The sequence below is a fragment of the Leishmania major genome, chromosome 17 (assembly GCF_000002725.2).
Source record: "Leishmania major strain Friedlin complete genome, chromosome 17".
NCBI lineage: Eukaryota > Euglenozoa > Kinetoplastea > Trypanosomatida > Trypanosomatidae > Leishmania > Leishmania major.
In genome coordinates this window covers 216,759-242,980 of record NC_007258.2, presented here as the reverse complement: position 1 = coordinate 242,980, position 26,222 = coordinate 216,759, and the positions used below count along the sequence as shown (strand labels likewise).

Genomic DNA, 26,222 nt, shown 5'->3' with positions numbered 1-26,222 from the left:
GGCAAAACAAAAACAGAAGACAACGAATGCGGGACGCTGCATGAGCGGAGCAGAGCGAGAGAGTGAGGGAGATCAACGAGGTAGTGGGGAGAAAACGAGAGAGAGAGGGTGGGGTGGGGGGCAGAATGAGCGCATTGCGTGGGAGGGAGCGGCTCCGTCATGCGCCCTTGTCGTGTTCGCTCGCTCATTTTCTTAGCTTTTGACGGCTGCTAATGCGTTGTGCTGCTGCTCCTGCTGCTATTATTATGTGTGTGTTCATTATCGCATGCGCGTTTGTGGCATGTGCGCGTACGTCGTTGACACGCTCGCCAGATGCCCCCCCCCCCCCCCACACACACACACACAGACGCAGACGCAGGCGTGTAATCTCTCGCGCTCGCTCGTTCTTTTCATTTCGCCTTCTTTCGCGGTTTTGTCTGTAACGTTTGTGATGCGAACTCCCGCTCTTTTCTCTCTCGCTCCCGTCGCCGCCCCTCTCCCCTCCCCCTCCCCCTCGGCCGTCGCCTTCCGCCTGCACCGGTGACTTCCCTCACCTGGCCTCTCAGCTGCTTGTCTTCCTCTCTTTCTCTCTCTCTCTCTCTCTTTTTCCCATTGTGGGGTGTTCGCTCCTGCGCTGCGTATTGCTTTGTAGACTACCCCCCTCTTTTCTTTGTGGTGTTGTTGTCGCCGCCGAGGCGTGCGTGCGCTGCGAGTCATTTTCCATGAGCATTCGCTTTCCTTTTCCACTGATCGTTCGCCGTGCTCGAGCCTTTGTTGGTTTGCCCCACCACTCATCTCCCCCCCCCCACATACATACACTCACACTCACAAACTCGAGCTTCACCGGAGAGAGCCGACGTGTGTGTGTGTGTGTGGAGGGGAGATGAGTGGTGGTGTCGTCCAGCACAAAGCACAGACCAAGGGAGCGCTGTCGCAGCGCTGTTATTTTGTTTTCGCTTGCCTGCTTTCGTTCCGAAGTGTCCGTCAGCGAATGCGTGCGTGTCTGTCTGTCTGAGTCTGTGTGTGTGCGTGTGTGTGTGTGTGTGCCGCCTATACGCAAAATCGCCACCGCCTGCCCACCGCCTGCCTTCTCCTCCGACTCGTTCGACCCCTCCCCATGCCCCCTCTCCCCAATGCGAAGGATGCACACAGACGCGTTCTTCAGCAGGTCTTTGGCGTCGTCCGCGCACACACGCGCGTGTCCCCACCCACTCGATGGGGAAGTGCATTGCTGCTTTCGCTTTCTGTCTCGCGGAGCGGCGAGCCCCGCTTCCCTCCTCCGTTGCCGCTCCCGGAGCACTCAAAAAAATTGTTTTCTGTCGAACTGTACACAGTCGCTCTCCTTCCATCGTCCATGTGGTCTTTGCTTCCTGCTGCTGCCGATGTCTGTCTGTGTGTCTCTGTGTGAGTGAGTTTGAGACGGACGTGGCTTGTTTGTGGGTCTCTGCGTGTGTGTGTGTGCACGTGCACCCAAAGGTGCCTTGCTCGCTCGCCCTCTCGCACCCCCACACCCCCACACCCCCACCTCTCTCTCTCTCTATCTTTTCGTTCATGCTGTTGTTTGCTTTGTGCCACTTCCGTCCTTTCTCTGTGTCTGTGCCTGTGCCTGTGAGGAGCAGCTTTCTGTCTCCCCGCCCGTCTGCTCATCAGGCTTATGCTTCATCTCTACTGCCGCGTGCACGCTCCCTCCCTCCCTCCCTCACTTCCTCACTTCATTGATTTCTTATCTTCCAACGTTCAACACCAAACAATAACAACGAAAGAAAGATGCTACCGATGCTGAGGGGGGGGGCCAACGTCAGCGATGACCGGCACATGCTCGTTGCTCGTGTGCGAGGACATGTGTGCCTCCTTGCTTCTGTGACCCTTGTGCGTGCCATGCGTTGTTTTGGGCGTTGGGGCTCGCAGTCATTGACGGTGGCCTCTCCCTGGTCGCACACGCTTGTATGCGTGTGCACCTTTAGGGGGGGGTGCGTGCGTGAGAGAAAGGGACCGTGAAGACAACGTGGACGTGGAGCGGGTAGGTGATGTGTGAGAGAGGAAGGCGAAAGAGGGAGACTGCGCTGTATATACGTTTTTGGTGAGCGGGCGGCCGGTGAAGATGACGTGGGCGGAGGAAGGGAGAGGATAGGACGGCGGCCGCATGCTGAAGACACGCAGGTTCGAGGATGTGCTTTCTTATGTTAAGCGTGTGAACCTCTTTGATCTCTCTCCCTCTCTCACGGCCCTTGATGTGCAACCCGCAAGAGAAGCTCTCTCGCACACGTAACCCTTCTTCCTCCTCGCCCCTCCCACACGCGCACACACACGTCCCTCAGCTCGACATCACCCCACCAACGATTTCTTCTTCACTCCTTCTCTCTCTTTTAATTTGTTGCTTCTCTGGTGGGCACTGCACACATCCGCTCACAAGGCGCGCACATAATGAGGCATGCCTACGTACTTTGAAGACATACAAGCTGATGTCGGACGTCTCCTCTCGTTGCGCTCACTCTCACCGTCATCCTGAGAACTATCACCATCATCACCACCACCATCCTCCTCCTCCTTCTCCTCCCCATCTCGTATACTCCGCTTGCGCATGCTTCTGCATGACTGCCGCGTAGGCGCGTTCGAGTTTATGCGAAACATCAGGCCAGGCAAAACACATAGCTATCTGCGCGCACACGCACACACACACATACACACACACACACACAGATACACACACAGATACACAGATACATACATACACACATACACACAGATACATACACACACACACACACACACATACATACACACACAGATACACACAGATGCATGCATACACACGAATGGGGCGTGAGCAGTGCTGCTCAAGGCACCTGCCGAGCTCATCACACGAGACACAGCGACGTGGAAAAAGTAGACGCGCTTTTCTTCGGTTGGCGTGCTCGCCTGCGCGCATCCGCCGTGCACGTGCGCCCTTCTTCGCTGCTCTCTCCCACCGCCACGCATCAGTGCACATCTCAAGAATCCGATGACGCACTTGTGCGCTCATCGTTATCACAAGTACTTCCGCCGATGCCCCCCTTCGCTCTTCCTCCTACACTTCATGCTCGCTTTCAGTATTTTTCCCGCCTCGCACGCTTGCTCTCTTCATTGTCCAGCCAACCAGTAGGCGAGAGGGACAACGCTGGTGAGCAGGGGGGCATCATGTGGCGTTCAAGTAGGCCCCATCACGCACACACCGCATAGCAGCGGAGGCGAAGAGCACACAGAGAAGGGAGAAGGCAGCGGAATGCACGTGTGCGTACGGACAAACTAACTTTGAAGGCGGGGATGTGGTGACAGACTGCAGCTGCTCCTCAGAGACGGCAGTGGCCATCGACAGCGCGGCAGGAGCGTGAAGGATTCGTGTAAGTGCGAGGGGCTGTGAAACCGTCTGCATCGAAGGGGTGAGAGTGCAAGAGTCGCGTAGGAGCTGTCCTTCCGTCGGCATGCTTGCGTCTCTCTCCCTCTCCTGCGCCTTTACATCGACACCCTCAACTTGCCACGTGCCTTGCTTCCCTGCCATATAACCCTATCCCTCTTTATCGTCACTTGCACCGCCGCTCCGTCCACCACCTAAATCACCGTCCACCCGCTGCCCGGATTCGACGAGTTCGTGCGGACAGCGCAGGCAACGCAGATGGAACGGGGCTTTCGCGCCTGCTGCTGCCCTCCTTTGTGTGGACTACACATGTGCGCAGTCACTTATTCGTTGGTGCGCGTGTGTGATCGTGCATTGGTATGATGGCGCTGGTTTACGCGTGGCTGCCCATGGAGTGCTCCTCTGCTTTTCTTTCTCTGAACCCTCCCCCCATGACGACGTGGTGAAATGGTGAGGTGAGGTGAGCAGGGGAGGGAAGGGGCCACACCGCCTCAGTGCGCGGCCTCACAGGGTCCGGCGCACACCCCCCTCTCTCTCTCTTTCTCTCTTTGTGGGAGAAAACCAGGCGGCCCGCCCCTGCCCTATCCCCAGCCAAGCGCCGAGCCGCTCCTCTGGTGGCCACAGGGCCAGGCACCGACGACGCGCGGGGGTCCGAGCGATGCACGGCGACTGATGCCGGCGGTCAGGTCGTGGATGGCGCGGCGTCTGGGCGACCTGCGACCGCGAGCACGCTTGTGCTGCCGACATGACAAGCCGAGTGCCAGCGTGGCTCGAAGGCATCTGTCACCCGACCCTCGCTGCGCGCTGGTGGAGGGAGCCTGCGCCACCGCGAGGGGGGTGCGCCAGGGGCGGTGGCCGGCATGACGGGGGGGGGCGGCTGTGAGGCGGCCTGCGGAGTGGGGTGTGGGTAGAGTCCGATGCCGAGGCCGTGCTCTCAGATGGCGGAGCCGGCGCATTGCTGTACCGGCGTGTGTCTAGGGCTGCGTCGCGCCACGCGCCAGGGGGGGGGAGGGCCTGTGGCATTACCGGGGAGGCTCGAGGGCGGAGGTGGACCTCGCGTTGTCTGGCAGAGGAGTGGACAACTCACATGGGAATAGGCGAAAGACGACAGAAATGCGACTGCTGCTCTCCGTGCTCTTTTTACGTGCCGCTCGTCGACTCTGTGGACGACGGCGCCTAACCTCACCAACGCTTGCGAAGGGGGAGTGCCGTGCGTGTCTTGTGCTACGCGTTGGGGGTGTGCGTCCGGCCACCCGCGGCAACCCTTGCCTCATGCAACTCACCTACCACTTCCTTTCGCACGACCCTCGCCTTTCTATTCGCATGCACGCGCGCAGGAACGCGTGGACGCGCTCCGTTATCACCGCCACCGCCATCCTCACACGAGGTTAAGTCAAACGCCCTTGATAACAGATAGTAGCAACAGGGAAAAGAAAATAACAGACAGAGCTGGAGAGAGACGAACGACAGAGAAGAAGGGAGAGAGTCAGCGACAGCGGCACCATCGCCAGAGACCGCGGGAATCGAGACGTGCACGCAGGCAGAGGGTCCACGCCTCTGTCTCTGTCTCTGTCTCTGTCTCTCCCTCGCCCTTCCCTTTGGGTCTTGTGCGGCTTGCGTCTACGCGGACGGATTTACCGTCCTCCGCTCTCTTCCGCACTTGACCACCAGCGCTGCTGGTTAGAGGGCGGCCAAATAGAGGCCATAAGAGGCGGCGAGGGTGGTGGGGGGACACCGAAGCCTTCCCTGCTCGCGTGGTATTTCGTTTGTGGTTTCGCCGTGGCTTCGCGCACGCTCGAATTGGCGGTGTGGCCCGGCGGTAACGGACAAGCGTCGAAGGGTGCCACGTAAAGGTGAAGAGCCCCCCTTCCCTACTACGCCTCCACGCACTTACGTACGCCTTAGATCGTCATCATCTCCCTCTCTCTGCGCGTGCCTGTACACATCGATCCACCCACCCCTCCTTCATCCATCCTGTCCGCCGTTTTCCGACGCTCCTCGCTGCGCGCACCAGTCAGAGGCGTTCTGTTAGCGTTGTGTTGTGTTGGTGCTGTTTCTTCGAAGTTTGTTGCACGGCATCGCCTTCTGTCGCTGACCGCATCCGGCCGTCTCTCCGCGTCTGTGTCTGCGCACACGCGCAACCACGTACAGGCCGTTGTTCGCTCTCATCGTGCTTCTCCTTCCCTAACCTTCCCGGATCTTGCTCCTTAGCATGCTTGCAGTGCACTCCTCAAGAGGTGGCGGCGTTGCGGTGCGGCACCGACGTTGTGTGCCAACACTGCTCCTCGGCCTCTTGATATATGTGTACTTGAGCAGTGGCAGTATCAGCAGTAGGTGGGGGCCTCTCCCAGCGCACGCCGCCGCTCCTCAGCGGCCCTCCTCGCAGATTCGCAGCACCCAGAGTAGCGATGGCGCTAGCCACGTGTACGCAAGTCTGCAGGAGTTGAACGAACTGGTGCTCGGCGCGCCGCACACATTTGCAGCGGTGACCAGCAATCGCCGCGATGTGGCCGTGACCGTGCCGACCGACGAGGAGGTCGCTGCGGCTGTGCAGCACGCACGCGATGAGGGCCGCCGCGCAGGCCTCTCTGCACAGGCCCAATATGCAGCGTCAGTCGGTGAAGGCATCACAGATGTAGCGAGCGCTGAAGCGACGGCGTCCATGTGTGCGACGGACTTTACGTGCCCCCGCTCGTCCGTGGCGTGGGCCAGCGGCTCCTTTACAGTTGGAGAGCTGCTCACGCCGCACAGTCTCTCACTGCCGGTTGGTCTGACGCTGAAGCTCAGCCTGTGCTGCCAGTACAGGTTCGATGGCACGCTTCTGCGGAGCGCGGAGCTGTACGACATTTTTCTGCAAGAGCTGCTGCGGGCCTCGCCGTTCCAAGTACTAAGCGCAGCCGAGAAGCGGGAGCTGTTCCCGCAGGCGCTGATCTTTGCTGTCGACACTTGGGGCCGCCGGCGCGTGTACAACACCAGCTACGTCCTGACAGACGCGGATGTGGCAGAGCACAACGATGGCGACGGGGACGTGCTGGTACTGACTACAGGCGCTCTCTCCCCAGCGGCGCTGCTCAAGCTGATAACATCTTCCCCATCGCTCTCTGCTGCTCGAAGGAGTGGATTAGGCTCCAACCACAAGACGTCCGCGGCTGATCCGGCGATTGCAGCACGGACCGGCGCTCGCGCTGCTCCCACACGCGGAAAGGTGGAAGAGGAGGGTAGCGAACCGGTGGACACGGCATTGCAAGCGGCGGACACCGACATGCAGCTTCACATTACGAGCCGCGTGCTCAAGTGCAAGTGCCCGCACATTCTGACCGTAATGCCGCCCCTGCACATGCAGCGAGATGCGCTGCCACCGATCAACATTGTAGGACTCGGCTCTCACTGCGGCGTTCCAACATCGTCGAACAACACCGACGGCGCCGATGCGCGCCAGTCGACACGGCCGCCGTTTTCTGCGTCGCAGCACATTCGCAGAGTCTGTGGCGCGGACGGCACTGTTGCCTTCGCCGTTTCCTTCGAGGTCAACCCGCCAGTGCCGCCCACCTCGCTGGTAACTTGGACGGTGCGCAGCGTAGTCGCGAAGGCCGAGGAGGCCGGCAGCGCCGCCCCACGGGGGGATCGGTCTTGGACTGATGGACATCATAGCGGCAGCAATAGCAGCGGTCCCAGCACTTCCCCCACATACAGTCCGCTCATTTTGCGGCATTCACGGTTGTTGCCAGTACCACACTACTCTGCTAGCAGCACTGGGGGCGACATCGGGCCTTCCGCGGTATCGACCCCAACAGACAGCTGCCTTCTACACAGCTCTGCTTCTAGTCCGTTCTTTGCTGTCGAGGCGAACGTGCGCTACGAAGTCTCCGTGCGCATCTCACGCCAGCCGCTCGCTCCAGCTCTTCTCGCCCGCGGGGCCAGAGCTTCGGGCGGAGATCAGGGACAGGGTGAGTCTGCGGTGGGTTTCAGCGCTGCTGAGACGGCCTCCTGGCCATCTGCCGCCACTGCGTCGGCTGAGCGCGTGGCGCATGGCCATTTCGTCCTTCGGCTGCCGTTGAACCGCACATGGGCGCTGCCGTCTGTCCACCCTGCGCCACACTTCGGGTTTCGACGCTCCATGCGACTGACGAACCGCACGATGGCACGTACTGCCGTGATGGCCGCCCTCGACCCGTACTACTCACTACACTCCGCCTCCCCCACGCCATCGTTGGAGTCTGCCGGTAGCACGAGCGCTGAGGCGAGCGGTGCTGGCTGGTTCGGTGGGGCTGGACACCGCTCGGTCGGTGGTGGCAGCAGCGACGCTGTGCTCGGCCGCCGGCGGCCCTTGGCCTACTACGGCTACTGGGAGAACGCACCATTGCGCGATCAGCCGCTGCCACAGCATCCCACTCGCGTGCTGGCCAATCCGTACACGAAAACGTCCGCGCCAGCTCGGAAAGCTGACGCCACAGACGGGGACGGCGAGGCCGGCAGCACATCGGTGCCTCTCTTCCTCGGCCGCAACCTTGTCGCCTACCTTGTGCGCGATGTCGATGATGTCTGCGACCCTGTCGTCCTGGAGAGGCGCGAACTGTGGGCGGTTCAGGCCCACATCACCACCTCTGGGCCAACGACGGCGTGCGGAGAGCATCAGGACGTGTCGGCGCTGATTCTGCGGCAACTGCTCCTGCGAATGCGAGTGGAGCCGAAGCTGGAGGTTACCGTGCCGAATACGACGTGGCTCGCCGACGCACGGCGGCTTGCGGGAGCAGCGCGCGAGGGGTCCTACCGCTGCGAGGCACGCAGCAGCCCGCCAGCTACGTCGATGACAGCCGAGGACACGGGCGCCGCCTCGCTGGCCCTGTGTGTCGCGGTCCCCGATGCGCAACGGGACGCCAGCGAGGTGCATGCCTCTGTGCGCATGAGTCATCGCGGCGTGTACGAGGTGGTGTGGGTGGCGCGAGTTGCCGTGCGCGAGGAGCGGCTGATCCGTACGGCCAACCTGGACCCACTCTACACCAGAGTCATCCCAGTGACCGCGAGTGCCGAGGCGACAGCCTCTGGACTGTTCATTGTGGAGGTGTATTCTCGCCCGCTGCTGGTGGTACGACGTCTGGCGAGCTACCCGCGCGTGGTCGCCGTGGAGCTGCCTATGCATGCACGTCGCTGGGTGGTGTCGGCTCCACGTGCCCTTGCAGACCCAACATCGCCGCTCGCAGCCTCTTCAACGTCTCCCGCAGCTCCGCAGCAGCGCCAAAGCGCTCCCCGTGGCGGCGGCAGCAGCGGCGCAGACGTTTTGAGCGACAACGCACCCACCGGCTACTGGCGCTCGCGCCCCCCGCTGCGCGTCCTGTCGGTGGATGAGCAGCTCACAGCGGAGCTGGACACGAACAGTGTGCCCAACGTGCAGCGCATGCTGCCAAACGGCACCCTCGAGTTTGTCGCGCAGGACACTGGCGAAGCACTGTCGCTGACCGTCGTCATCGACGGAGCGGTGCGCTCCCTTCACTACACGTCGCAGTGCCCGGACACGCACGTCGAGTACCAGATCTACGTGATTGCCCTCCCACTCCCGCCAATTGTGCCGGCGTTCGCGCCCATCTACATGGAGGAGGGGTGCGTGCTGCTCGTGGCACCGCGTGAGGTGCGTAAGGATGAGGTAGCGGAGTGGCGCGTGCCACCGTGCATGTCGGCGCGGCACCCGCCATACTTGGTACAGCGCACTATCTCGGTTGAGGAGCAGGAGGAGACGCAAATCATCACGACCGCCGTGGATGGTGGGAATCCGCTGGCCCTGACGACTGCGGCTGCCGCATCTAGACCTGTGACGGCGTTGATGGCGTGCGGCGTGGAGGCGTATCACCACTGTGATGTTGTGTGGTCTGTGCGTAACCTCGTCGCGACAGTGGAGAAAACATACTCGCTGCGGCGATGCCAGCGGCCACCAGACGTCGTCTTTCACGAAAAAGACCGTCACCAGCGCATCTCGTACCCGCATGCTGAAGTGTTTGCGCTGCCCTCGCTGACTGAGGTCGCCCACACTCGCGTCAACGCCTCCGTCCTGGTGTCTCTAGGTGCCGCATCTGCGTCGACGGACGCGACTGAGGTCGTCAGTCACCACCGCCGCCATCGCCGTGTAATACCTGTTGCCGGCTTTGCAGCCGACATTGGGTACTCCTTCAACTACACAGGTCAGCAGAACTACTTCGAGATGGTCTTGCGCCCTGTGAAGGATGCGGTTGCTCACCAGCTCTGGAACACGCAGCACGATTACATGGCGGGCGATGACGGGGCAATGGTGTTGCGCAGGCGAACCGGCATGCGCATGCGGCAGGAACAGGAACACACGCCGATGGGCGGTGTTGGCACCGAGGAGCTGGGTGTCGACGCCGCGACAGGCGACAACGAGACTGTAGAGGCCGAGGGCGCGTTCTCGGGTGAGTACCACGCGAACAAGGCGTCCGAATCACGTAAGGCATCAACGTCGCCGGCAGAGCGTGCTGCCGCGCTGGCGGAGCAGCAAGCACGCCGCCGTCGCCGCCGCCAGCTCGATGAGCAGCTCGACACCAAGCTGGAAGAGACATACACACTTCTGCACGAGGCAGAGGCGCGCCGGCTGAGAGTCGCGGGGGTGGGCAACGCATCGTTGTTCTTGATGGACTACGTCGTGCGGAGCTCGCCTGCGCGGTTGAGCGCCGAAGTAGAGGCTGAGAAGCATGAGTTTGTGCGCCGTGGCATGTGCGTGGAGAAGCCGGGCTCCGCTGCCGTTCTCGCTGTCAACCCCCGCGGCCTCGTCCGCGAGGACGAGCGCTACGGCACGGTGTTGCCGCCACCGCCGCCCCCTGCTGTAGCTGTCTTGCCCTTCTGTGCCCCGCAGTACACGTTCGCCCGCTACCCGGAGCTGTTTTCCTTGTACGGTTACGAATTCACGTGGGCGTGCCCTGACGCGGCGGTCATGACGGTCGAGAAGCACCACCCCACGTACTCGGTGCTTTACCACACTCCGGAGCGCTACGGCAGGGCCGCAGCGGCGCCGCCGGCGACTGCCAGCGAGTCGCTCTGCCAGCTGACTGTCGCTAACCACGTCACACACACCGAGCAGCGTGACTGGTTTCTAGTAAAGCGTGTGTATCCGAGTCCGCTGCCGGCCACGGCCCTTGTCGTGCTCAGTCACAACGCAGCCGGCTCGCTGCAGGTGGTGCCGCCGCCGCTGTCGTCGGCGACGCCCAAGTCTCGGCCGAGCCGCACTAGCAGCAGTGCCGGTACATCGAGTAGCAGCGACACGGCACAGCAGCAGGCCGCCGCTGCACCGCCTGCCATAATCACCATGGAAAAGCTTTACACTGCACCTATCAACACGTATCCCTTCGCCAGGGCGCGGCACATTGTCGGCAAGAGCGCCGTCCTGCACGTGGACGCCCCATCAGACCCGGCCATGGCGCGGTGGGCTGTGACGAGCGTCGTCCCGGCCGCTTCCACCACCGTCGGATCGCAGCTGCTCATGGACAACGTCGAGTTTCAACCGCTGCCCCGTCACCCGGCCGCCGTGGCCCGCGGCAGAGGCGGCTCGACGGCTCTCATCAAGGGACTGCATACGCCAGGGCTCTACACGATCACGCACTCTCTGCCGGATCCCGAGAACCCGAACGTGTGCCCGCCGGTGGCTCTTACGGAGATGCTCGACGTGTTCCACGCGCAGGTGGTGGAGAAGGAGCTGTATGTGTGCGGTGACACCGCGGCACTACAGGCTGTGCCCATCCCGCGCGAGGTCGCACATGAGTTTGTTGGCCAGTGGGAGGTGGTGTCGCTGGCGACGGACGAGAACACGGTTTGGACGGCGGACGCGAACTTTACGGGAATCTGTTTTGATCGCGGCACGCAGGCGGAGACGCTAGTGCATGGCCTGCCGTTCGGCGTCGTGACACTGCGTTGGGCCATCTACCGGCTTCTCCCGTTATCCACGGATGCCGCCTTCCCACCGCCGTCTTTGACTGCCTCGGGCAAGTACGTGAGCGGCGTTGGTACGAGTCAGCGCGCTGCGTCAGCGGCATCAGAGGTGCAGCATCGCGTTCTCGTCGACCACGACACAGTGGAGGTGTTTGTTCTGACAGAGAATTTGCCTTCGCGTCGCCTCGTGACTCTGGCTGATCGCGCGACGATCCTGACGACGTCCTCGACGCAAAACTGGCGCTTGGAAGCGGGGATGGCGGGCCCCGGTGCGACTGCGGCTGTGGATGGTGCGACACAGGCGCGCATGAGCGTGCACAGCATTCACAGCTACAGCAACGGCGAAGCAGCGGCCTTTTTTTCCCCGTCCGACGGCTCTACCGCCGATGGCGCCGCGCATGCGGCGTTCCACACCTACTTCGGTCTGCATCCGCGCCCTGGTGGTGGGGTGCTCGTGCTGGAACAGCTCCCTGTCGGCACGCTGTACCTCTACTATGACCTTGTGCCGTCTCGCAGCATCTTTGGTCGGATGGAGGGGCATACGTGCACGTTGAAGGGTCACTACGAGGTGGAGCGCGTCTCCGCCTACCTGACCGCGACAACTTCCATGGACCACGAGTGCGACGGCTACACCGGCAAGGGGCGCATCACGCTGTGCTTGCACACCGAGGGAGCACCGGCAACGGAAAGTGACGGGTTGAAAGGGAACTCGCGTACACCCCCTCGGTCGCCTCCGCAGTCGAAGCGGCAGTCACAGTCGTCTCGCGAAGACGTGCAGTTTTGGCAGAGCCAGGTGCGCCTTATCGACCCTGCGACGCTGGAGGACACCGTCAAGCGCGGTGCGCGCGAGGTGGAGCGGCTCAGCGGCGAGCGGTGCGCGACGCCGTGGTGGGTTTCACCGACGACACGGTGGTTCAACCCATCCTACACCTCAGTGAATACTGCCTCCTTGCCAGGTCGGTGCATATCATTCACGGTCCAGGCAGGCCGTCACTTGTCACCGCGCGAGGTGTCGCAGCCGCTGTTCGTGGCAGTGCCGCGGCCTTCTTCGCCGCCCACACCGACGTTGGCGGTAGCCTCAGGCATGTACGCGGATCGGGCGGGAGACGGCAGTGCTGCAGGTGGTGCAATGCATACCACTGGCGTGTGCCCCTTTCACGGCAACTTCATCTCGACCCGCATCATCGATGGCGCGCCGGGCGCTGAGGCGGGTGTGACCGCTGGCACTAGCGCCGCACGCGGGAGGGAGAAGGGGAGTGGGCACGACGGTGCCGACGCTGCGACATCGCGATTTGGCCTCTCGCAGCTGTTTCAGCTGGGGCTGCCTCACACCTTGGGTGACGCGGCGTTGGCCTTTGCCTCTACATTGCTGGGCCGTGATGGCAGTGCGGGGGGAGACGACGGCGGCGACGAGGGTGGCGTCTGGGGTATTCGCTATCTGCCGGTGCTCCAGCCTGCGACACTGCGGCGCGCCAACACGACGATGCGACCGATGGTCGGGTTGCGCGGGGTGCAGGACGACGTGACGTACGAGGTGAATATTAGCGGCCGAACCGCGACCTTCGGCAGGTCGGCGCAGGACTCAGCGGAGCAGGCATCAGAGGCCACAGTGCTGCTGCGGCTTGACCTTAGCCACCCGAGGCAACTTGGGGGCTTTATCGTCTCTGCGTCTGCGGCGACGGAGCTGAATGCGACGTGGAGGCCAGCGATGGCGACCGTGTCCGGTGAAGGAGCGCATGACGCCAGCCAAGGTGAGGCCGACACGCCTTCCAGCAGCAGCAGACCTGCGCCGGCGACGGGGAGTCCGCAGCACAGCTTGCTCTACAAGTGTGTAGAAGGCACCGTGCGCGGTGCCGACGTGCTGCAGTACTGGACCGAGACAAACCGCCCCGACGGCCGCGTCGATCGCACGGCGCAGGAATGGCTGGACTACGCCTTCGCCGTGCGCAACGCCACTGTGCCATGCGACGTGCTCTTTGGCTCGCTGGATCACCTCATCTCCGAGGCGCACGGAGACGGCTCCTCAGCACCAGCATCGGCTTCTCCATCTGCTAGCGGCGACTGGTACTCGAAGCGCGCGCGAAGAGGGCGACAACGCATTGCACTGCCCCAAGGGGCGTTGCCTTTACACCAGCAGCAGCAGTACATATCACTTGCCGAAATGGAGCGACAGGTGGAGCGCATTCGCCGCCAGTGGAAGTGGACCGCCGACGGCATCGACGTCACTGGGCTGCCGGCCGATCTGCAGCACGCCTTGAGCCACCGCCGTGTGACGTCGACGCAGCTGCGCGCGATCGAGGCGGCGAGGAAGGCGCGGCAGGAGGCTGAGGAGGCTGCACTAGCAGAGGAGACGCGTCAGCAGCAGCTGCACCAGCGTGAGCTGCAGAACGCACCGTCGCGCATGTCACCGGCGGAGCGGCTCGAGAACGCACTTCGGGCCTACCAAGGTGTCGCGCAGGGAAGCGAGGTGGCGGTGCTGCGGATGCGTCTGCCACGCAAGGGGTCCTTCGCCGTTCCTTATGACATCTTCCTACGAACGGCACTGCACAAGGATGTCCTATGCGGCACCGCCATCGATCCGCCGCCTGTCATCACTGATCCGACATCTCAGCCGACTGTGACGAACCCGCACTCGCTCGTGCCGCTCGGCCGTGTGGAGGTGCGCGACATGGCACCGGTGCTGTCGGTGCACCCGCCGGTGGTGAAGCAATGCGAGGTGGAGGGCGGCATGCCGGTGCTGACCTTCGAGCTTACGGGGGCCAACTTTGCCCGGGCCGCTTTTGCGGCCGACGCGGTGAAGCTGGAGGAGATCCCGAATCCTGCCTTGGCAAAGGCAGAGCATGGTGCGCCGAATCACCCCGATGTAGGGCTCACCGCGTGCATCGAGCAGATGCAGCGAGGCGTGAAGGCCGCGGTGGAAGCTGGCTCTCGCAAGCGGCTGTATCTGCAGCTGCGCACGTGTCCGACCTTTAAGATGCTGACCCTAGAGGAGTACAACGAGCACCAGGACAGCGAAGCACTGCTGCGGCGTCTGCAGCTTCCACGCTACTTGCGCGTGACCGTGCGTGATGCGATTTACCCTGACGGCTTTCTGGCGCCGTCATCGCAAACGGCGAGCAGCGGCGCGTCAAACGCGTCGGCGTGGCGGTGGATGCCCGGGCGCGAGCTGCCCACGAGTGTGACAGCCACCTCCACCGACGCGAGTTTTGTTGTGGAGGTCCGCCCAACGTTGGCGCGGCTGCACCTGCGCTCTTCTGCTGATATGACGCCGCCGGGCGCCGCCGCCGAAGGCAGATCCGGCAGCGGGCGCCGCAGGCACGAGAGCGGCAGGTGGTGGGGTGGCGGTGGCAGCACCGCCGGATCATCGAAACCCGACCCTGCGACGACGGCGGCGGCGACCGAGATGGCGCAGCTGACTGGGCCGTCCTTCGACCCGACCCCGTCTCGCCCGCTCCTGTTGTGTGAGGCGGACCTCCGACGCTATGGCTTCCAGCTCGGCATCGAGCTTATCGGCGATACATGGGCACCGACAGTCGGCGAGGACGGCCCCAGTGCCGGCTCGTATGCGAGAGCTGCCGCCGATGACGGCACCATCGTCTTCGGCGATCACCAGCGACAGGCAGACTTGCCGCGACAGCGCGCCCCACCGAACGTGGCGCTTATTAACAGTTTCAGCGTTGTGGAGCATCACAGCCTCGACAGCAGCCATCACCTGTACATGAAGGGGGGTGGGGTGTACCGATCGCACTTCATCAACTACCTCTTCTCGGAGCTGCTCAGCGACCCAGCCGTCCTGCAGGGACATCGTTTTGTGTACCGCTACAACGACACTTTTGCCGGCATTACGATACCACCACTCTCTGCCAACCCCGCAGCGGCGACCTCGCGTCGAGGCCATCGTGATGGTGGTTGGCTCAGCGGACGTTCGCGTGACGCGGGGGCTGCGGAGGCTGAGGAATACAGCGACCTGCACGCTACGCAGGTGCGGCGAAGTTCATCAGAGCATCGACCGACCCGCGGTGGCGCCGGTGACGCGACGGGGACGGCGACCGGCAGTGGCAAGGCGACCGCCGCACCGTTTTCGAGCGCCTTCCCCGCCGTTCGGCAGTTCTGCAAGGTCGAGGAGATCCTCTTTGCCGTCCCCGGCATCGCCACGGAGTGCAGCGGGTGTCTACTGGCCGACACCACCTTTTATGTGGCGGGCGATCTGACGGGCATGTGGACTGCATCGCCTCGTTCCGGTACTGCTTCTGCTGCTACGGGCACGATATCCGCACTGGTGTCGGCGGCTAGCGCCACAACCAGCGGCACACCTGCGAGCGAGGCGACCATGGAACTTTTCAGCTGGACCGGCGAAGCCTACACCCGTCCGCTCATTCTACCCTGGGACAGCGCCACGCGTGTGCCGCGACGCTGGCAGTTCGACTGGCTCTGCCCCGCCGCCGCTCACCGTGCGCTTGAGCACCTCGCCTTGCAGCTCACGGGCAGCAGCGACGGTGCAGCGCTCTCCATCGTCATGGATGTCATTCTGTATCGCGTTCGCGGCGTCGATGGTGAGGCACTGCCGGCGGCGCAGCGACCGATGGTATTGCTTTCGAGTACCCCAGCTGATCTGTCAGATGTGCTGTGGCAGAACCACGTGCACACTCGCCGTGTCGGCGCCAGCGCTGGGCAGACGACGCTCGCTGCTCCGCTTGTCCTCAGCGTGAACCAGACAGCTGTAGATGCCGCTTACACGCAGCTCGCCGATGACACGCTGCGACGCCGCCGACATGCCCAGACGACGCTCGAGTACCACCGAGACGACTACTACGCTGCTGGACAGCTGGTCGTGAATGCATCCGTGTTCTTGAAGGTGTGCACAAACGAGTCAAGCGAGGTTGGCGACGGCGCAGCGTCGTGCATGGTCGTCTCCATCACCGATGCTCTGCTGACAGTGGAGGCGCCAAGAGTGGCCATGCCGCCTGCCTCGTGGACGCGACGGCTGTTCGGACGCGGTGGCGAGGGCATCGGCGCTGGCAGCAGGGCAAGGGATGCACCCCGCGCAGCTGCGCTGTCACCGGTGTCGCCTACGGTGCTGCTCTACCACATCTGTATGGCCTTCCTCGTGCATGAGCTCCTGCCGTTGCTCGGCATCGTTGTCGTCGTGGCGCCGCCGGGCACTGCTTCCGCTCTGTCGGACTCCCTCCTGGAAGATCAGCGCCGCGCGCACGTGGCCTTCACCATCATGGCTTTCCTGTCCTTTCTCTTTGTGTACGCGTACGGGCCGACGACGGCGTGGCTGGGGCTCTCAATGGCGGTGTGGTGTCTCTCTCTGTACTACAGCCGCCGTGCTGAGCTTGTTTTGGTGTTCATCGCCTCGGTCGTCTACACGCATTACCTCATGTGAACGGAGGACGGGGAAGGGCGGACGAGGGAAGGGGTGGAGTGTCGAGGCAGCGACGAGGACGACGGATGTGCCTGTGCGTGCGTTTCTCTCGTGCGTGTGTGCCGATGCGTGCCCTATGAGAGGTGCGTGGATAGATGGCACGTATTGTTCCGACGTAATGGCCAGTGATTTGGATGCACGCTTAACTTCCAGGCCTATAAGCAGCTCGTCTCTCTCGCTCTCTCCCTGGTGCTCGGACAGAGAGCGAGAGAGTACACAAGGACAGACTAAAGGTGTGGACAGTGACAAGGAACGCGTGGTACGCAGAAGGGGCGTGCGCTTGTGCCGGCGTGTGTGCAAGTGCGCTGCCATGCACACGCGCGTCATCGTCTCTGCGCTCTCCCGAGGCGCTGATACCGTCTCTCGGTTGCCATCACCATCGTCGAGGCGAAGAGATGGGGTGGTGGGGGTGGTGGTGGTGGTGGCTCGGCAACGGGGTGCGCGCCGCATCTAGGACATGCTTGCCGCTCCCCTCGCTGCGGCAGAAGGCCGCCGCCATCGCTTCCCATCTCTCTCAAGGTCTCGCTTGCGGCCCTCTAGCGCTGCCCCCTCCCTCATTCCCCACTGCTGGCAGGCGGGAGTGAGGGGGCGGCCATGGTCAGAGTCGTCGTGATAGCGACACCATTTCTGCGCGTCTCCTCCATGCATGGGTCTTCCGTCGCTCGTCTCACCAACATCACCTTCCCTGGTCTGACCTTGTCGGTCTTTGCTCTTCAACGGCGCATCCTTCTGTGTGCACCACCCCCACTCAACAACATCGATGCACACGCGCACACACCCACGCGTTGCAGTCTCCCCCCCCTCCCTGTGCGCGTGTGTGCATTTGTTTTGTTGGGGGTTTCGACTGCCTCTACACCTTTGATGCCACTCCGAGCTACCGCGGCGTCGACGTTGGCTTCAGCGCTTCTCCACCGCGGGGGATGCGCACCGCGGCCGGTGGCGGCGGGTGTCACCGCCAGCCTTGCCACTCGCTGCTGCTGCTCACCTCCATCGGCTGCTCTATCTTCGTCATACCAGTCAACATCTTCGCTTGCGCTGCTGCGTGCAGCGACGCTGTGCGCGCCCACCACAGGCAGCTCTTCTGCCTGGGCGACAGCTCGCCGCTGGCAGTCTATCGGTGGCCCAGGCTACGGCACCGTCCCCGCCGACATCGACTCGCCACGCGGCGCAGCAAAGCCTATGGAAGAGGACCTTCATCGCGAGCAGCGTCGCCGCACGTACGTGCACGCGGCAACGGCTGAGGACGCGAACAAGGAAGCCGTCAGCACCCACGTAAGCGGGTACAACCCATGGGAGGTGCTGGGCCTGAAGCCGGGTGCGTCGACGCAGACGATCCGCCTGCGCTACCACGAGCTCATGAAGCAGGTTCACCCGGACATGGCGGCCGACGGTGCCGGCGACATCCCACGCCTCAACCAAATTAACAAGGCATACGAGCTGATCACGAAGAGCCCGACGCTGGACCGGCGCTACCGCAACCTCGTCTCCGACACGCAGTACTTCTACTACAAGTTCCTACCCGAGTGGATGGCGCGCAACGTGGACGAGATGCCGCGGTACTGGAGTTGGGTTAAGTGGCGTACCCCGAGCAGCTTCCACATTTTCCTGCTGCTCTGCGGCTTCTACGTGCTCGGCCGCTTCTACGCCGCCTTCCCGATGCTGACGAGCATCTTCTTCGTCTCCGTGGCGCTGGATGTGCTGTTACACACGATGCTAGCCCCGGCGGCGCTGTGCATGCTGTTTCTCTACTCGATCATGGCGTACCGGAGCTACGATATGGCGTGGCTGACCAGCCCGAAGGGCTTCCTGCGTCGTGAGTTGGGCTATTAATTTCATGAATGGCCTGGCGGAGCGCTCGTGCACAGTCGCTTGTGCCCTGCACGCGTCGTGTGCGGGCTGATGGTGGTGCTGAGGCGGTGGCGGTGGTGCCTCGTTTGATGCCTTCGCTCTTGGTGGGGTGCCCTCGCGGAGGGTGGAGGGGTGAGGGAGGGTGGTGCCGACAGAGGGCGCAGGGATGCGCCCGTGTGCGCTTGGATAGTGCACGAGAGGGCGGATGGGGTGCGTGAGGGGTGGGTTCGCTTTGCAGAGCGAATGCAGGTAGCACCTTCCGCCCTCCCTCCGGGGGCGGGGCGGAGGGGGCTCAGCTCAGCAGCCACGCGCGCCTTCCCTTCGCATGTCCTTGTTTGCTGCACCTCCATTTGCGTGGTGCAGTTTTCTTGCTGTTTTCTCCCGGCCGCCACTCGGTTAGCTTGCGTGTGTATGCGTGATTTTAAGGCGATGATACTTAAATCGAGTGGGCAGTCACAGAGGGCGTAGAGAGAAAAAGAGGGAAAGTGAATATGTTGGAAGGGGGGCGGGGGCGCAGCGCGGACCTGTGCATCCCTCCGTCCGGCTACGTGCGGGGTGCCTCGCCCTTCCGTGCAAGTTGAGATATCTCCCTCCTTCTCCCATCTATCTCCTTGTTTCCCTGAGTGTGTGCTTGTGTGTGTGGCTGTCGGCGTAGCGGTCTCGTGCGCTCACAAACTCCGGTTGACTCCGTCAACATCGATGAAGAGGGCATCGACAGGCAGCGAGTGAACGTCACACGAAGGGAGGGAGGTGAGGGGAGGTGAAGACAGCACACAATTACGAGGCAACGGCGGCGAAGCAGAAGCATGCCTGCGTCTGTATGTATGCTTTGTTCAGCAACGCGGTCGGGTGCCTTCTATAAATCGTACTTGTACGTAGCTAGGGGCTTGCGCCTGCCTCTCTCTGGCGCACTTGCGCTTCACCTTCTTCCACCTCATGTTAAGAGCCCCTTCTCCATGCTATGCTCTGCTCATCATTCATGTTATCCCTCTCTTGGCTCGCGTTTTAGCATCCACCACTGTCTGTATTGACGTTCCATCTATCTGCATCTCTCTCTCTCTCTCTCTGTCTCTGTCGCTCTCACGGAAATGCATCCCATCACTGCCTATGCCACCATCATCAACCCTTCCACTTTCCTGTAGCGACTAAGGTGCTGTTTTACGCATTCGTGCGTGCGCACCAGGCAGGCACATCTATCTGTCTTCTGCTTTATGGACACGCAGTGCAGGTCCCTGCTTCTTTTCGTCAGCTTCATCACTCCGCTCTGTGTCTATTTTGTGTTGCTTTACCAATCTGATCACTGTACCCATCTGGATGCCTGACAACAGCCCCCCACCCCTCCCTCTCGCCCTCCCCTCGCCTACTCTCGTTGAAGCTCTTTCCGCAGGCACGGCTCTCCTTGACTCGCACGGTGACACTCGTAGTGCAGCTTGAAGAACTATATCGACGCTCATGTTCGCAGATTACAGCGATGCTGTTGGCGATGCCGACGCTCCCTCACTCATCTACCTGAGCGAGCCTCTGCCGTTCTCAGTCAAGCAGCTGGGACTCTCCCACGCCGCCTCTCCCCTCAACGCCGCAGCGGCAACACCGGCGGCGGCGCCGTCTGCATCGCCGTCGTTTCGCGTGCGTGCGATGCACCTCGACGACGTCGCTGAGGACGTCATCCTCGTCTGCGAGGACAGCATCACCCTATGTGTGCCGTTAACTTGGAGCGCTGCTGCAGCGGCTCCAGCTAGCTTGGAAAGATCGTCAAAGTCGGAGAAAGACAAGATCGAGGCTGCTCATGGCTACGCCGCTTGTTTAGCCCAAGATGCAGCATCGACTACTGCGATGCACCATCGAAACTGCTCGCCGCATGCGCGTGGTGCACTTCTCTGCTTGCCTTCTCGCCACGCCCCGCCAGCACCACATTCTTCCACGCACACTGCCAGTGCCGAAGCGGCTGCGGCGTGCCTACGCATGGCGAATCCTTCACAGGTGTGGACGGCCCCTCTCTCTGCCTCCTGCTGCACCACAGGATCCACCAGCGGGCTCTGCCTACCGCGGCGTCTGCCCATGCCGCACGAGGAGCTCCGTCGCTCGGCGTCGGTGCTGATGGCTGTGCCGCTACCGCCACCAGCGGCACTGTCGTCGCCTGCTTCTTCGACCGGCCGCAGCGAGACACCAGGGCTGACATCGGGGCCGTTGGCTGTCTCTGGTTATGGTACACTCACCGCGCCTCCGCCGGTCATGGCAGTCTACATCATGGAGTGCCCCGTGCTGCATGAAGGTGTGGACTGCATAGCGGCATCGGCTGTTCCGCTCGCTCGTCCACTCGCGAAGGTTGTATGCTCCCCCAACACGCTGCGCTTCCGCGAAGCGTGGTACCCGATGCAGTTCTTCTGCTGGTGCGACCGCAGTAGGGCTCCGGCTGCTGCCTCGGCGACGACGACAGCGGCAGCGTACGTTGACCACCACCTCCTCTGCGTCTCCTCGATTGCTGTCGACCTTGTACAGGTGCGCTGCCGGGTCAGCCCCGCACTCGCATCTCAGCCGCCTCAGCCCCCGCAAGCGTCCACGAAGCCCTCACCTCTGCTCTTGTTTGGGGGTGGTGGCACACAGGAGGACGGGCACATCCCGCTTGCCTCTCCGGTGAATGCGGCGACAGTGGCTTCAATGACCTCTTCATCATCCATGGCGTCTTCTGCTACCACCGGCGGCGTGTGCGATGGGGCCGCGCTGGTGTCCATAAGCGTGCTGCAGCGCTACGTCACACGCTCGGACTGGTGCACCTACGATGCACGAAGCCGTGTGCTGCTGAGCCTTAACCACGCTCGCCCGTCGGTGGTGAAGCCGATCAAGGTGTATGTGGGGCGAAGGGCGTCTTCGGTGGACCGCGAACCGAGAGCAAAGTCTAGCAGGGCAACTGATGCAAGTTCTGTGCGACTGGAGCTGCGCACGTTGACTGAGTTGACATTACCAGAGAGCCCCTGCGCTACTCTCCATATGCACTGCGGCGCGGGACACGGCACTGCCGCTGGCGCTGCGGCCGTTTCGTTGTCGGAGCTGCCGCTGCCGCTTCTCCGGTGCCCGCACGTGTCGCACCAGCTCTCCTCGGTGCTGGGCGTGCTGACGATCTACGGGCAATCTTTCGTATACCACGTGTCCTCCGGCCGCAGCACCATCGGGGGCCAACAGGATCCGGTGATGGACTTGTACATGCACGTCCCCTCCAGAGAGCACGGGTGCCAGCCCTTGTCCGGTGTGTCGCAGACGGGGAGGGCACTGAGTAGCGGAGTTGCCTGTGCTGGCGCGTCAGCGTCGGCTGCTGAAGCAGCGCATAGCGACTCACTCTTGAGTCGGCTTACGGCGGCGGCGTCGTTCGCCGCGGCCTCTGCGCCGCCGCCCAAGTTGTGTAGCGGCGTGTTTGTTCATGCTGCACGGCTGTCCTTGACTGCGGTGATCTCGTGTGCGTCTCACGACTCTCAAGCGTCTGTGCAAGACCCGCGGTCGGGTGCCGTAGGGGCTCACGTGCTTGCCGCGCCGTTGCCGCAGCTGCCGGGCTCAGTCCCCTTCTGCGTACAGGTGGTGGACAACCTCATCGTGATTCACTCTCCAGACACGGCACGGTCGGCCGTGTACGATCTGGCAGACTGCGGCAGCAGCAGCGTGTCTCGTATGAGTGCCGCTACCGCTTCTCGCAACGCAAGGAAGAGCATGCCGGCGCGGAGCTATGTGTGGAAGGCGGTGACCTCAGGCACCCTTGGCGCGGGGGTGCGGGCGCGTAAGCCTGCCGCTGCTTCAGCGCACTATTCTTCTGAGCCGGCTCCTTCGTTGGGAGCTGGAGGGGGTGCGACTTCGGGCTCACAGGGGATGGCAAGCAGCGGTTTTGGTCGCTCCCAGCTCTCTCGGCCGCACCACCACAGCGGCAGCAGCATCACTGGCGACGTCGACGACGCCTCTGCATCAACGTCGTGCACACCGCTGCTACTGTCACCAACAACGTCCCATCCGCCAGCTGCCACCTCTAGCGTCGCGCAGGCCGCCGCCGCCGCCGAGTCACTCGCGGCTGAGCACCAGCGCCAGCGCGACCGCTCGCGCCGTAGGAAAGTGACATGGCAGCACCGAGCTCCATCGGCCGGCTTTACATCTATGCTGTCCGTGTTGAGCAGCGCAATGCTAGCGATGACCGCGTTGGATCCTACCACCGACGCTGCCGCTGCTTCACCTGCCGTGCCGTTGATGTACCCGCTGTACTGCTGCGGTGCTGTTGCAGCGGTGGAGGGTTGTGAAGAGGGAGATGCAGGCGGCGGCGGAGGTGCACCGAGGGACAGTGAGCCGGTCGTCTACAGCGACTATCAGTGGCTGGCGGGCCTGCGGCTACCCCTGGTGATGAAGGCGTCGGACGGAACGCTGCGCGTGTGCCGTGTAGACGCTGCGCGGGTGGCGGCGTGGCGTCTGCTTGTGGGCTCAAGCCACGAGAGCGACCGCGCCGGCCAGGATCCTTGCCCGCCGCAGCAGGAGCAGGGCCTGGATGTAAACACCTGGAATGGTGAAGCAGCGGCTGGGTTTGTCCGCACCTATGTGAGCTTCCTGTGTCGGCGCCATCAGGTGTTTTCGGCTCGCTCGGCCAACGGCCGCAGCACCAGCAGCGTGCACGCTCTTGTCGGCCTTCTAGCTGAGCTCACCGTCCAGGCGGTGGGGTTGGAGGGCGATGACGGCGACGGCAACGGTGCTGGAGTGTCCCAGACGGGCCCAGCTGAGTACTCAAAGGTGGATGCGTTGCGACATTTTCTGTGGATGGCCACAGCATCGACACCGGACGTCGGAGGCGAGCAGTTGTACACTCTATGGACGTGCATGCTGGAGAACCTCACACTCGAAACCGCGTTTTCTGCCCGCTGCGTCGCGGTGGAGCGAGAGCGCTCTTTGGCCCTCGCAGGAGGGGTCGGCGGCGCCGATGCTGCGCGTGCAGCCAGCTCTGAGGCATCTGGTGAGCTCCTCATCAGCTCTGCTGAGCTGCAGCAGCTCATTTTACAGAAGGTGTTTGATCCTACTTGGGCAGCCATTCAGTCCTCTTTGCTGTGCCACCCCCAGCAGCAGCAGCAGCAGCAACAGCCGCAGAGGCGGCGCCAACTCGAGGGTCTCCTCTGCGATTATGTGCGGCTCCTGCACAGCGCCGCCATTCCAGTGGAGCCGCCACTTCAGCACTTGCTTCTCGAGATGGTTCTTAGCGACGTGGGAGACATTCCAGCGAGCCCGTTTATGTCTTCTCGATCGCCATCTGTCTGCAGCGCTGCACGTCGTGTCCAGGAGCTGCTGCGACAAGGGGTACTGGAGCGAAACGAGGCCACGGCGCGCTGGCTGCTGGATTGGTGGGGCGCATCTCAGGAGGTAAGAGCATCGATGCGGCGCATCGACACAGCTGATACGAGTGCGCGTCGTTTCAACGCGGGCGAGCCCTCAGCGAAGTGCCGCGCTGAGCCGTCGGGTGCAGTGGCCTCTGCTCCCACATCCCCGGCCGCGGCGACGCCAACGGCACAGCAATGCGACGATGTGTCGTTCTCTCCCTTCTGCCCCGCTGAAGACGCGGAGGAGACGGAGATTCTCTTCGGGGAGGCGGTGCGTCTTCTTGAGGCGCACGGCTTCTTACTGGAGGTCGCGGAGGCGTACAGCTGTCGCTCCCACTTCACCGCTGCGGCAGCGGTGTTGCAGCGTGTTCCAGAGCAGAGCAAGCTCGCTGAGGTGCCCGTGGTTGCACCATCGCCGGTGCTGTCGCACCATCGGCGAACACGCGTGCTGTCGTGGGACTCCCTAGTCCTCTCCGTGCTGGATGGCGCGTGGCGGTGTGTGTGTTGTGCGGAGGAGGCGCTCTTCTCCAACGCAGGCGGTGCCCTCGTCGCATCCCAGCACCAGGTTACCGCATTGGATTTCGCCTCGAACCCACTGAAGTCTTGGCGAACGCGCTCGCTGGAGCGACAAGTTCAAGCCGCGCATCGTGTGTACATCACCGTGGCAAGGAGACTGCTGGTAAAGCCGACGGCCAGCGCGTTGCCGCCTTCGTCAGCAAGCAAGGCAGCGCATCCCAGCCAGGGCTCCCTCGCTGCGACCACTTCGCCTGATGTCGACGGTCGTTTCCACGTGCACGCGATACACTACGAGCGGCTGCTTCGCCAGATGGAGCAGGGCTGGCACGAGCTAAAGCAGCGCGGCGGAGCATGACGGAGGCGGATGGGTGTCACGGCAGCTGTGCCTCCGTGGGTGTTGTTGCCCGTGTGGTGCTCCTCGACTTTGCACATCCTTCCACTGACGCATCAACACGTACCCGCGAAGAAATGGGGGGGGGGAAGACATGGAGAGCCGAACAGGAAGAGCCTCACCGCGTCGCCACGTGCGCTGAGTCGGCAGTGATAGACAGAAAACACAGGGTTTGGGGGGCGGAGGGGAGATCAAGTCTCGCTGAGGCGCGTGGTGGTGGTGGTGTGTTGTAGCCCTCACTCCGCTCTCTTGCACCCGCTTCGCCTGGCATCGACGCCCCAACTAGGTACATGCATCGCCCTCTCTTCTCCCATACACGAACATGGCGCTGACATGTGCGACGGGCATGCGTGACGCTGAAGTATAGTCCTCTCCGTTTTAGGGGGGAGGGGGCGGGATGGGACCGACCGCACTGGCGCGCTTATTTTCGAAGTCCTCTCTGCGTACCTGCTCGCGCCCTCCTTCACCCCCACCTCTCTCCCTTACGTGGCCGAGTCCCCAATCCGCGGTGGCAAGCGGCGCCCAGCTGTGTCCGACAAGGCCGGCTGGAACCCGGCTTTTCAGTATGTGGCCGCCGTGCCCGGCTCTTCGAGTGCGGTGTGCGTGCCAGAGCGCACTCTCCCCGCACGGTGACCCGCAGAGGTGCTGCGGAATGTTCGATATATGAAGGGTAAACCCGTCCCCATCGACCCCCAACGATTCTACTGTGGCTGGGAGGTGGGCATTGCTATGCCGCAGTTTGTCGGCGGCTTCGGCTCGAAGTTCTGCGCGGCCGATGAGAACGAATACCTGCCAGACGAGGAGGTCAACATGCATGTCCGGTGGTAAGCGCTCTGCTACGTGCTCCTGCGATTTTGGACCTCTTTGGTGAGGCCTACGGTAGGGCTGCGGAGGAGGCGCCGCCGTCTATCGAAGTCCAAGGGGGAGAGGGGTTGCAGCCGCAACACAGCGGCGTGTGTGCCTCCATCGGGTGCTTCGCCCTTGTCGTTGTGGCCGTCTCGCGCTGCCTTCTTGTCTCTCTCTTTCTCCCTTTTCTCGTGGTGGGAGGGAAGGGTCACGGGGCCGCGCTCTTTCACCGTCCGCGGCCTGCTGCTCGTCGCTCTTCTCCTTTGCCGCGTCCACGCTCAGTGCTGCCGTCGTCTTGACTATGCCCGGTGCGGCGCGCGTGCTGCGAGAAGGTTGCAAGGGCAGAGACGGCTCTCCAGATGTGCGCTCTCGGGCACACACACACACACACACACACACGTACCTCCCTGTATCTATATAGGCACGCACCCGTTTTGAAGGCGAATAGAAGCCAACACTGCGCGGGCATTGACATGGGTGCTCGAGTACACTGCAGCGCGACTGCCCCTTTTCAGGCACGTTCTCCCAGCCGCGCGCATTCCTTGCAGGATGGACGTG

The 26,222-nt window shown here is 62.8% G+C and overlaps 3 protein-coding genes across 3 annotated transcripts; all 3 read left to right on the top strand.

Annotated features, from left to right (window-relative positions):
* Positions 1-6,035: 6,035 nt before the first annotated feature.
* LMJF_17_0470 (conserved hypothetical protein) lies at positions 6,036-16,691 on the top strand (the record flags this gene model as incomplete). The annotated part of the gene is made up of 1 exon (XM_001682249.2): positions 6,036-16,691. One exon carries the CDS (start codon positions 6,036-6,038, stop codon positions 16,689-16,691), a length of 10,656 nt encoding a protein of 3,551 aa, XP_001682301.1.
* Positions 16,692-17,909: 1,218 nt separating this feature from the next.
* Positions 17,910-18,560, top strand: LMJF_17_0460 (conserved hypothetical protein; the record flags this gene model as incomplete). Its single annotated transcript, XM_001682248.1, has 1 exon — positions 17,910-18,560. One exon carries the CDS (start codon positions 17,910-17,912, stop codon positions 18,558-18,560), a length of 651 nt encoding a protein of 216 aa, XP_001682300.1.
* A 1,470-nt stretch (positions 18,561-20,030) lies between these two features.
* Positions 20,031-24,782, top strand: LMJF_17_0450 (conserved hypothetical protein; the record flags this gene model as incomplete). The annotated part of the gene is made up of 1 exon (XM_001682247.1): positions 20,031-24,782. One exon carries the CDS (start codon positions 20,031-20,033, stop codon positions 24,780-24,782), a length of 4,752 nt encoding a protein of 1,583 aa, XP_001682299.1.
* Between the last annotated feature and the right edge of the window lie 1,440 nt (positions 24,783-26,222).